A 12,723-nucleotide genomic window follows, 5' to 3' on the forward strand; every position below is an offset into this window, starting at 1 on the left:
CGATGGTAAATCTTTTAAATTAAAATTACTAAAAACTAACAGCCTTCACTTTGACTAGTTCCACATTATGTTAGACAAAAAATGTGCACAGCATGTAGGCTGCAGAAAAACAGTCAGACTAGCATAAAAAAAAAGAAATAAAATAACAACGGCATCACTTTGTTCGTTATGACACAGAGGTTGCTTATATTTTAAATATAAAAAGTGAGTATTTTTAAGGCTATTATTCTTCAGTTTTCTCTAAAAACATATTGTTCCGTTTGAAAATGTAGGTTAAATTCAATGGATAAATAACCTGGTCGATGACACCCGAGACTGTCTGAAGTTCTACAAGAAGCATTTAATCTGTAGTCATAACACAGCTGCCTGAAGAGCTTTGGTCAGTCTCAAAGTAGTATTTGTTCATGAGTTATTTGCACTGATTAGTGTTGCTTTAAAACTAAAGGTGGAAATGAAAAGATTCAGTCGAACACAAAAACAGCTGAACACACTAGTTCTTCTTTTTCTTTCGGCTTTGTCCCTTTTTCAGGGGTTGCCACAGCAAATCATTGATTTCCATCTCTCCCTGTTCTCTGTATCTTCTACTCTGACTCCAACTACCTGCATGTCCTCCCTCACTGCATCCATATATCTCCTCTTTGGCCTTCCTCTCTTTCTCCTACCTGGTAGCTCCATCTCTAACATTCTTCTACCAATGTATCCACTGTCCCTCCTCTGCACATGTCCAAACCATCTCAATCTGGCTTCTCTAGCTTTTTCTCCAAACCTTCCTGTCTGTGTTGTCCCTCTAATGACCTCATTCCTGACCCTGTCCATTCTTGTCACTCCTAAAGAGAATCTTAGCATCTTTAACTCTGCCACCTCCAGCTCCTCCTCCTGTCTTCTGCCTATTGCTACTGTCTCTAAACCATACATCATGGCTGGTCTCACCACTGTCCTGTAAACCTTTCCCTTCACCTTAGCTGACACTCTTCTGCCACCGATCACTCCTGACACTTTTCTCCAGCTGTTCCATCCTGCCTGTACTCTATTCTTCACCTCTCTTCCACAGTCTCCGCTGCTCTGAACAGTTGATCCTAAGTACCTAAACTCCTGCACCTTCACCACCTCTGCTCCTTGTAGCCTCACTATTTCACTGTTCTGCCTTTCGTTTACACACATGTACTCTGTCTTGCTGCGACTGACCTTCATTCCTCTTCTTTCTAGTGCAAACCTCCACCTCTCTAGGTTCTCTTCTAGCTGCTGCCTACTCTCACTACAGATCACAATGTCATCTGCAAACATCATAGTCCATGGGGACTCCTGTCTGACCTCATCTGTCAATCTGTCCATCACCACAGCAAACAAGAAGGGGCTCAGGGCCGATCCTTGATGTAGTCCCACCTCCACTTTGAAGTCTTCTGTCCTTCCAACAGCACACCTCACTACTGTTGTACTATTCTCATACATGTCCTGCACCAAACTAACATACGTCTCTGCCACTCCTGACTTCCTCATACAAAACCACAATTCCTCCCTTGGCACTTTGTCATATGGCTTTTCTAGATCTACAAATACACAATGTAGCTCCTTCTGACCTTCCCTGTACTTCTCCATCAGCATCCTCAAGGCAAATAGAAATGTTGTGATTAACATTATAATTCTCGAATGTGTGTAATAAATGAAAAGAAGAAGTGCTGTGGTATAATGTCAGTTATAGGAACAACTGAAAAATGAGAAGTGTATAAACTGTCGAAGAGATAGGGACAGTTACAGGAAAGATGTCCAGCTCATGACGCACTCCGGCCGGTGTGCACAGGTGTCCAATAACAACAAGAACAGACATCATGAAGACCTAAAAAGGAGTGAATGATTTTTCATATCTCACCCAATAAGGAGAGAGTGTTTTTACACATTTTACATATTTATACAAGGTGCAGGAGCTGAAATGCTCAGTTCGAGCGCCACCTCTCCCCAGACAAACAGGACTCACTCCAGGACCCTGTCATGCCCCAGAGAAGAGGATTGTGGACATAGAAGAACTTACAAGAGCACAGAAGTTTTACTAACTTCAAGAAACTCCAACAGCAGAAGATTGAATTATTTCTCTGCTTTTGCTTGCCACAACTGTGACTGGACCAGAAGAGTGCCTCGCCCAGGGGAAGCAGCCCTGTACCGGGCAGCTTAGGGTGTTGGCTCTCCCGTCGCAGTGAAAACTCAACACACCAAAGGCCAAGGGATGTGACTTCTCCTCTTCTTCACAAGGCAGTAGGGTCAGAACAGATTATATCAATAATGCCACAGCACTATTTTATATTAATCAAATTGTATTTACCTGACTATTACAATTGCTGAAATTTGCTTATGTGCGGTGCCCTTTTCATTCTAATTAATACAATTTTATAAAATTAAAATCATAATCATAAAGAAATGTCTTCACTTTTACACCTCCTCACATACAGTAAATCCTGGGTTATACACAGTAACATTATTAATGGTTCATCAAAGTTTAAGTCTATTCTCTGTAAACCAGTTACTACCCCTGATACCGTTAAAGTGTTTAAAACCCAATCCGGCAACTAAAAAGTGCCAGGATCATGAGAGGTGAGCTGTCATGAATGAGTGTGGTCGCGTGGAGCACCCCGATCACCAGGCTATTCCTCGGAGTGTGCATGCGGTGGCAGCGGAGCGGCCACTCAGATGAACGACAGTCAGAAGCCGGACGAGTCACCTCGCCCATCAGCTTAAGCAGACCTACAGAATCCCGAGAGGGGTCCCGGGGGGACCTCTGGGTGAAGTGGCGAATTCTACACCTGCTCTGGGTTTGTCGGTCCTTACCCATCGCACGGAGGGTGTGCAACATGATGTGGTAAGATCATGTTTGTATGTGGCAAGTCAAACAAATAAGATGATTACGAGCCCTGAGGAATCCCGACTAATGTCAATAAAATAAAAAACAATCTGCCTAAGGCTAGCTTTTTAGAATTGTGTTGGCTGCTTCATGTTCCCAATCCATTTATGTAAAAGTTTTTCTGTTTGTTTTTCTGTGTGGGTTTTGTTAGTTACCAGACATAAAATTGCACTTAAATGCATTTATTGGAAGTGTTAGGCCTCAGTGTTAGTTTTTGGAAACTTCAGTGATTACCAAATGGAGACCCATGGGCCAAATCCAGCCCACAGAATTGTCTAATCCAGCCTGCGATTGGATTTCAAAATTGTGAGGATCAAAGAGAAAATTGCAACTGAAAAAAACAACTGAGACCTTAATAACTATCACTGACCCCAACCATTTATGACTCTATTAAAAGCTTGATTTATTTGATTAATTTATATCAGTGTCCAGCCCCCAATGTGTCTGTCCATTCTGGCCCTCTGACAAATATAGTTGGTGACCACTGCTTTATGTAAATACTACATATAAACATAGTGTACATAAACAAATGGAATTAGAGAAGAATGGAAAGTTAGGGTAAAACCATGACTAATTTACATTTAATGCGGGAAGATGTAAAACGACCAAAGACCAAAAAAAAAAAAGACATTGTAATTCTTTAATTCTGGTTACAGTTCATGTGGGTGTGGTAGATTAGTTAGAGTTTATTTACATCCTGACAATTATGGCAATGTATTCCAAAGGAATTGTGTCAATATCTGACAAACTGTACAGCAACACAAACGAACATTGTCCTGGCTGAAATAACTGTGTTGAGATTGTGTTGCAACAAGGTTGTTAACACTATTCCACTCTGCAACTGTGTTATTAGGTCACTAAGTAGGTTTGGGCTCGCACAGTCTCTTATTGGGTAGGAGTGTGTGTGTGTGTCTGTGTGTGTGTGCTCACCTGCCATAGGCAAATCGTCTGTCTTTGTGATGATCCCCAACCATAGGCGAATCGTCTGTCTTTGTGATGATCCCCAAATGTGTCCCATAACCTCAGGGACACACTGACCTCGTCCACTACATCACGTGATCTTTCTAACACCTGCAACAAAGACACATGTCCTCATTATCAACACATATTTACTATTTTTTTTACCTATTTTACTATCAGGTTTAATTCAGACAGAGATTTTTAACAAGAGAGAGCTGGTCATAATGACAGCAGGAACATATGGTAGTATAAAATACATCATATAGGTTACATAGAATTTATTCATATTTCAGGTCGAGTCAGTTTGTCATATTACAAACGCACATCATCTCAAATGGACTAAAAACATTGAAATAAAATTGTTGAAAAACTGCAATGTAATGGAAATGTATATAAATTGGTGTTATATTCAAATTATATTAAACAACATAGAGCAGAAAGAGTCTCATTATTCTCAGTGGTCAGAGCATTTTGCAGCACATGAAGCAGAGGCATAGATTTTTAGAATTCTTCAGATTTTTTCCCCTCAAGATTCCAATTTCATTGTCAGGATTCTGAGTTTTCTTTTATGAATTCTCATTCTCCTTGCATGACTATTTTAAGCCTTTTATTTTCAAAGCTACGGAGAAAAGATCAGAACCCTAACAAAAATGTTTTATTTTACTCCCTAAAAAGAGAAAGAATTAATGAAAATTAGCAGGGTATACTTGAAACATCAAAGCATCTAGGATTCATAACAAATATCAACTAACATTTATGAGGTTTCTGTATTAGTAAAATGTTATATATTATGCAGTTACTGAAAATAAAGATTTTGGGCAGTGTTCGCCCCTTGGACAAACTTAACTTTAGTTCAATATTCAAGATAATCCAAGTTAGTCTTTAAATGGCTCTCTTCACACTCCAGTTATCTTGTCTGTATATGTGTGTGTATTTGTGTTTGCATGCCCACCTCCTGGCATACTCGGTACTGGTCGATGGCCCAGACTGTTGGCACGTGGGTGGCAAGCAGCTGATACTGTGTGAGGGTGGCATTGCAGGCCCGGGCACAGATTAGCCTGGTCTTGCCTACTGCATTGTCCCCAACCACCACACATTTAATGGTTTCCACATTGGGCCGCTCACAGTCAGTGTCTATATCCATGGAGAGGGCCCTGGAGAACAGGAGAGAGGGGGAGAGAGCCAGGGAGGGAGAAACAGAGAGGGTGAGCAGATGAGAAAAGTAGAAATTTAAATTGCATTAAAATTCTAATGAGTCCCAGGTGTAACCTTTTCTCACACTGCATCCTGACAATGAAAGCAATTGCTTGAGATGTTTTCCATGCCACGGGTAGAAAGGCTTTGTTAAGTCTCTGAGGCTGAGTAGCAATAACGACCAGTGTTTAGAGGCCGGTGCCAAACTCTTCAGTAGAACACATGGTTCACAGGCTGTGGAGGAGAGAGGCTGCAGGGCTCTTTCTGTAGCTGCACAGAGAAAGAGAGGCTGACCTTGAGCTCACTGTCCACTCATCGCCTTTTCTTTACCTCCTTTCTGCTTTTGATGCCTGAACGACCAACCACAGCATTGTGGCACTAGAATAAAGGAATACGTATTTAATTAGTGTAATCACTACAGATTGTTACGAATAAATCCCTTGCAGTAAATGTGTTGTCAACTATATGTATGGTTGCACGTTTGACCACCTGATATGAAGGGTGTTAAAGACGGAGGGGGTTTATGTCTAGAAGACAGCTTAACCCACTTCCTCTTTCTGTGGCACTAGAATAAAGGAATATGTATATAATTAGTGTAATTGTGTTGGAACTGTTTTGTGTTCTGTTTGCCATCCAGCCTGCTAGAGGGCACTGGTGGTAATTGTGGGGATGTATCTGACCAGTGGGTGGCCAGAGGGAGGGGATTTGTTTGCAGAGGGACGGGCGGTCCATGAGGTATTTTCCTGTAATCCGAAGCCATCCTCTCATTTTCAGCCCTTTGAGTGCAATCTGAGTGAGTTTTACATAAAATATGAATGTTAGCGGGTGTATTTGTTGCACTTTGTTGTGGTGTGGCTTTGATGTGCACTGTTGAATTCGCTGTTTACTGAATACTTGTTTATGTTTGTGTTGTTGTAGTTTCACACTTTGCTGCATTAAACCCTTCAAATACAACACCTGCCTGTTCCTTGGGGGAAGTAATGCAGGAAAGAGTTTAACTGGCTGTGAATCCCAATTAGGACACATGGTCACATTGGGTGCAACAGTACAGTAATTGCTACAGATTGTTAGGAATAAATCCCTTGCAGTAAATGTGTGGTCAGCTATATGTGTGGTTGCATGTTTGACCACCTGATATGGAGGGAGTTGAAGACGGAGGGGGTTTATGTCCAGAAGACAGCTTAACCCACTTCCTCTTTTTGCAAACACACATTGTTGAAAAGCCTTAACAGAATCCTCTTTTGCATAAACTGCTTACAGACATTTCTGACATGTTAATACACGTCTAAAAGAATCACCAGAAGAATCTGCCTCATTACATAACCAACCTACACACATGCACACACACACAGTACACACACAATGAGATCAACCTGTAGTCAGTTAATTAGTCCATCTGTCCTTGCCACCCTGTGGTTCTATAAATAGACTTTATGAAACTCCTATAAAGACCTTGAGTTTATTGTTCCATTGATGTGGACACCGCTGCAGCAGCGACAGAGAACAGCAGCTAAAAATGGCATCTATTCATTGGACACATGATCCCTGAATGCTCTCTGCTCCTGACCTATCCTCTCCAACCTCAGTCACCCCCATCAAGCTCAAGCTTACCTGCTACTATATACTACCTTCCAATGTGACCCAGTACCTAAATTAAACAAATACATGTAACTGCTCCTCTAAACACATGTACCGCTGGGTGGAGGAAGCACAGCAGCGCCAGCCTACCTTTGTCTCTCTGAGGCACGTCTGTCAAAGAAAAGAGTGTGTGGGACAGGTATTGACTTTCATTTATGAATACTACTTTCTTGCCCTTGCTCCATATCTGCCTGTGACACTTTGAAACACGTACTACAGGTGGAGAAGAGAGATAGAAGGAGCAATAACGTTAAAGCAGCTGTTGAAGCAGTACATTTCTACTGCAGTAGAAGATACAGTAGGTATAGGTATTGTACGAGAAGAAAGACTCAGTCATGCCTTGAAAGTCAAAAGGATGAGATCACAGATGTTTGTCTGATCTATTTTATGCGAAAACTTACACTGTAGTGTAATGTAGTGTACCACAGAGCTGAAAGCTGTACTGGAAACACTGAGGTTCCATCACCCCAGACTAGATCTGTTGGTTTACTTTTACTGTTCACACGTGTTTTATGATGTTAAAAAGCCTAGTGAGCTTCATCTGAACTGGTCTAGACCTAGATATCTTCAAAAGGTTGATCTCAGTCTGAGTGTTAAAATACAATGTTTTAATCCTTTTAATCTTCGCAAATTAATTAATGACATCCCTACTAAAGACCTGAAAGTTGAAGCCACAGGAACCCTTTACACATCACATGAATGACACATTTCAGGCAACGGGAAGATGTATGTACTGTATGTGTACACTAACAAAATAAAATTTGAAGAGTGGGAAATATGAATCAGTGAGGAGTTAAGCTATCACATTCAGCCCAACAACAGTTTGTGTTTGGAAAAAAATAAAAACCCGTATGGACATCTTGGACTTTTAATTGTATCCAATCACGTTGTTTGTTGATCTTGTCCCTGTGTTTGCTTGGGTCTGGTTGAAGAAATGTGTGAAAAAGGTCCAGAATTGTGATTCTTTGTATTGATTTTTAAAAATGGAATTGTAGACAGCACTCTAAAAGAACACTGAGCAAACCAGAACAGGTAACAGCTAAAGATTTTTCTACTACTGCCTTAGACAAATGTGTGCATGTGAGCGTACATGTGGTAATAAGCTTAGGACCAGTCTGTAAGGTATAGAAAGATGCAAGCGGTGATGTAACCAGGCATTGGTGGTGGACGTACAGTGGACATTTTCCCAGGGGGATCAAGAAAAGTGGGCATTTCCAGATATCACCGCCCCCCTCCCTGCTCTGAGGCTGTTCTTTATATCAGCTATCACATTATCACACACGTTACTGCACAGGTCAGATCTGCTGCTGCTCTTATAGGATTTCACAACAGCCTCATGCAGCTTTCACAGATCACAGCTCTTTCATCCTGCGCTGTGATGGCTTTTTAAACTGCAATTCTGAAAGATGGACACTTAAAAAAGGAAGGGGTGGGGGCAAGGACCAGGAGAGTAGAGCAGCACAGATGAGAGGAGCGGTGAGAAGCTGCTCAGCTCAGGTTTCAATTTTAGCCAACAACCTCAATGTGACTTTGCTTTAAGGCCATGAAGGGTTTAATAAAGAGATGGCTGGCAGCTTTCTGTCACTGCGTTGCTCCTGGCATTGTCTACAACTTTGTTTTCAACATGGATTTTGTAAAAAATAAGCTATAGACAAATACACTGAATAGGAAATCTTACCACTGGAAGTACATTCTGTTTGTTTTTAAGTATTTCTAAGACTTATTTATAAAAAAAAAATCATAATATTAAATGTGTCATCTCACCATTGTTGTAGGTGTTCAGCGCCACAGAACAGCGGCACCCAGTGGTAGTGGCTTGTAGGGGAACACTGACAACTCTTCATCATCTGCGTAATGTTGTAATATATACACTGTTCAAGATGATATGAAAATGACAAGATAATCCTCCAAAATCCAGTTTTGTCTGCCCTTAGTCTATTTTTTTTCTGTTATGCAATAACACCTCTCAACAGTAACCACTAGTCCTAAACACTTTCATTTATTTTGGTCTCTTTTCATGGAACTCCACTTCCCTCCCATGCCCCTTACCTAATTTATTCAGGGGTCAACATCCACCGATTCGCTCACAGTAGGTAGCTGTAGAAGGCCGAAGACATCTATTGGTTGGATTTGGTACTGACCATTCTGAATCAACTGTTTAACATCATTCCACTGAGAAAGGCTAAATCCTTTGAATACATCCCTTGTTTTTTTGACCATTTGAAGCTACATATAAAAGACAGAATAAAACTCTTGAGTATCTGAGATATTCCAAATATAAGCCCTCCAGCACCACTGAGTACTGAGGGACTAGAAAACCAGCCCCTTCCTGAACATCAGTTATATCAGTTTATATAAGTGTTTTGTCTCATCTTGTATGTAGGCCCTGAGAAAACACTGCCCCCTGATCTGACTGGTATGGCCAAAATAAAACAACTTGAAGGATGGACTAGAATGCTGCTGGAGAAAGCATAGATTCAGCAAAACTGGCACAGAGAAGGTTAAAAACTGTGGCGAGGTCGGTCTTTTGTTGTACTAATGGACTGAAGTAGTGAGAAACTCTCTGGAAGAACAGGCCGATGAGATGTTTGGACTTTATTAGCTACAGTAGTATAAAAACAGAACTGTGTGGCTTTGTGGACAAGCTCCGTCACCCTTTCATTAACTGTGTGGGAAGACTGACAAGCTTTGAAAGATGGGAGGAGGAGTTGGGAGCATTCCTGGGGATGACCACTTCAAAAGGTCAATCCTGCTGGTAGAACAAACACTCGGTTTGATACAGCCTGTACTTGAAGTCACGGGCAACCAAATAATTATTTGGTTCTTAACACAGGCAAAAACCCTCACAAACACAAGAGTTCTTCATTTCAATGATAATGTTTTTATCATTATTATCAAAATAGGTTTAGCCACATTTTAACATGATTTAACATGATTAATTTATATTTAGTCTGATATAAATGATGGTAAGATTTCTATATTAATTCAAATGTCACTGTCATCAACTTTTTTTTTCATCGCCTTTTTGTTACTGATACTTGGGAAACAAATTCTCCATGTCCACGGCTAACTATTCTTATTGTCAGCTATTAGTGGCTTCAAATCTCTCCTCATCACCTCATTCTCCTCTTATCAACTACACTAACCCTGTTTTCACTCCTCCAGCCTCCCTGTTCATCCAGCAGGCCTCTACACACACACACACTGTCCCAGCATTGTACTGAATGTGTTCTAAAGCTGTCAAAACATCCAGCTTCACATCCACAGAGAGTTTGCTTCAAGTACACACACAAACACACACGCGCTCCACACACACACCCAGTAAAAAACAGCCAGTGTACAACCTTGACACAAGTAGGTCAGAGCTGCGGTGGGTCTTCCAAATATCCCCCCAGCACCGTGGAACAGATAACAGTTTTAGAAATTAAAATTCTACCTCATTAACTGACACATGCACATACACACATAGAGTGAGAGCAATAAGACCAGGCAATAAAAAGGAAAATCCAGGGGTCAAATGTTAGGTTTGATACTCATTAAATGATGCATTGAATGGCTGGGTTTAAAAAAAAAAAACAAAAAAACACACGCACAAAACCCAGCATGTGTTTCTATGAATATCCTTTTCAATTCCACTCACCTCTCTTTCTCGTGTCTCACACACACACACACACACACACACACACACACATATGCAACATGTCATGGCCAAGTGACTGAGATGTGTTGCCATAACCTACAACCTGGCATGAAACAGGGTGTTGCGTAACAGAAGACCTAGTTGTGAGGGGGTCATGGGCAACTCAACATGGTGTGATTTCAAATGAGAAACATTCAACACTTGCTAAGACCTGAGATAAAGTAGAACATGAGGTGGACCAGGGTGAGAGAGAAAGACAGGCTGAGTTTTTTTAATAAATTAATTCAGATAAAATTCAGATACATTTTTCAAATTATATGAATTGCACTGCATCAAGTTTATGTAGCGCAGGGGCTTCAAAGTCCTGGCCCGTGGGCCACTTCCGAAACCTCATAACCCTGGTCCAAAACTAAATATCAATAATATTTAATTCTGCTCTTGAGAAGTCTTGCTCTGTTCATACATAACTGTACTCATTAGCACTGTCATACAGTATTTATAGGATTAAATAAAAGAAAAACTTTTTTTTTTCTAAAAACAAACACTGAGAGCTAATCTGGTCCCCAAGCTAAATGACATAGCAGAGGTAGTATTCAACTCATATGAAATCTTTATTGATACCACACTGGGGATGTTGCTTTGTTAACAGCAGATATGCTGCAACAGACTGCCAACAGGAGGCACCAAGTATGTGGGTCCTCTGGGGTTCCAATCAAGGACATTCTGCATGTAAGGCAGATGTGTAAGCAAGCGTGACAACCGCTACAGTAAGAGCCCAAGTTTGAGTTCCAGTGAATTTAAGACCCTTGATGTAGAGGATGTAGTCAGATTTCGATCATATGACCATGCTAGGGTTCAGTCTCACTGCACTGAAACCATTCAGGGCATGATTATTATAATAACAGTCTGAAGAGTAGACAAAGGTAAAACAGCCTGAGCCTGACCTGCTCTATAGTTACTGATAAGACGCTGCTGGCCATATTGTGATGTATGAACGTGTCGTGTTTACGCAGGTGATGAAGACTTAGGGTTGGGTTTAGACAAAAAAAAAAAGAAGTAACATCTCCAGCTGTTCCCATTTTTTGACATGTATGGAGCTGCAGCTGAAAATGTGGATTGGGACAAAATATGCTGCATATATTTCCAGGGAAAATAAAGAAAAACATTACTTGATATTGTAGGTGCAATGGGTCTGCTTAAGAGCACTTGGTGTTATTGACCAGTCTCCAATCAATAACATATATCAGTCTAATTAAATGTTTCTTTAATTATGTTATCCTAATAATATAGTAATAATGTATTACTTAATGTATTACAAATATACTACAATCAGTAGTCACAAAATTAAATATCTGATGGGTTTTCTGGAGTTCTTGCCAAATTGGGTGACTTCAATGAATAAAGTAACAACACAGACAAACAGTTTACAGAAATAATCTAAGTTATTAACACAACTCTAATTCGTTAATGATAGTAGTTAAGACATAAACTAAACAAGGCACAATAGTGTGTGTGTGTGTGTGTGTGCATGCGTGTGTACACGAGTGGTCGTGTAAGAGAGAGAAAGAGAAAGAGATGTTGCCTCTTAGCTACCAAGCAAGCGACTGAGCCTTTGAGGCATGTTCACGTACGCGACTGCGCAGTGGAAGAAGAGCTGCGAGGTAGAAAGGGGGGGCAACAGGAATCACGTAAAGCGGGTATGCACTCACAGAGATGTGGAAGGGGTTGTGTACGTGCACCAAGATGCGATCAGGTACAATAAAACAGTGCTTGTTATGTTATCCAAGTATATGGGGGAAGGGAGGCGTACCGCGTGTCTACTCAAGACAAGGACTTTGTCGGAGTTTTCCTGGTTCCAATACTTGTAACGTTACAAGTTAACACTGAAATACTGACGGCGTACGAGAGTATGACACCGAGTAAGGAGGTTAGAAAAGCAGATGCAACAGCAGTGCATGCAACAGCCTAGCTATAAAAGCAGCACAGATTTCAGACAACACAATTCGATAACACTCCGTGTTTTCAATGTGCACAATTAAACTGTCTCCAAGTTTAAACAGCACCTAACAGTACTAAAAATAAAACTAACGTGCTCAAATGCCAGCCTTACTTTAGTGAACGTCTGCTTGTATTTAAAGGTAGTGGAACGTCCGCACTTCTTGGGTCCTCGCCAGAGTTGGGGACGTCCGTCTGGTTCCACTGTTTACAGGGGGTCCTCTTGGTTATAAAGTCTGCTTCGGGAGGAAAAGTCTCTGATTGTCGATGTGCCAGTTCACACGATTACTTTTAGAAGGAATCCTGTCCCTTCTAAACTTTCCAATAACTGCCACAGTCGTAACATTACTTACGTAACTTAATTACCGGTTATAACTCAATTAAGAAAGAAAGATGCAACTAATGT

At 40.9% G+C, this 12,723-nt stretch overlaps 1 protein-coding gene across 1 annotated transcript; it reads right to left on the reverse strand.

Annotated features, from left to right (window-relative positions):
• Positions 1-3,726: 3,726 nt before the first annotated feature.
• LOC103397120 (rho-related BTB domain-containing protein 1-like) lies at positions 3,727-5,073 on the reverse strand. Its single transcript, XM_025052823.1, has 3 exons — positions 4,803-5,073; positions 3,898-3,961; positions 3,727-3,860 (listed from the first exon to the last, which is right to left on the reverse strand). The coding sequence occupies exons 1-3, from the start codon at positions 4,992-4,994 to the stop codon at positions 3,817-3,819; spliced, it is 300 nt and encodes a 99-aa protein (XP_024908591.1). The 5' UTR covers positions 4,995-5,073; the 3' UTR covers positions 3,727-3,816.
• Between the last annotated feature and the right edge of the window lie 7,650 nt (positions 5,074-12,723).

This window comes from Cynoglossus semilaevis, chromosome W (genome assembly GCF_000523025.1).
Source record: "Cynoglossus semilaevis isolate Cse_v1.0 chromosome W, Cse_v1.0, whole genome shotgun sequence".
Classification (NCBI taxonomy): domain Eukaryota; kingdom Metazoa; phylum Chordata; class Actinopteri; order Pleuronectiformes; family Cynoglossidae; genus Cynoglossus; species Cynoglossus semilaevis.

Bases quoted from the DNA above. Each gene is read 5' to 3' on its own strand.
- LOC103397120 (XM_025052823.1), bottom strand. From the start codon at position 4,994: ATGGATATAGACACTGACTGTGAGCGGCCCAATGTGGAAACCATTAAA. The intron at 3,962-4,802 runs GTGGGCATGCAA...TCTTTGTTGCAG, and splicing joins AGTACCGAGTATGCCAGGAG to GTGTTAGAAAGATCACGTGA. The intron at 3,861-3,897 runs TTGGGGATCATC...ATTCGCCTATGG, and splicing joins CCTGAGGTTATGGGACACAT to TTGGGGATCATCACAAAGAC.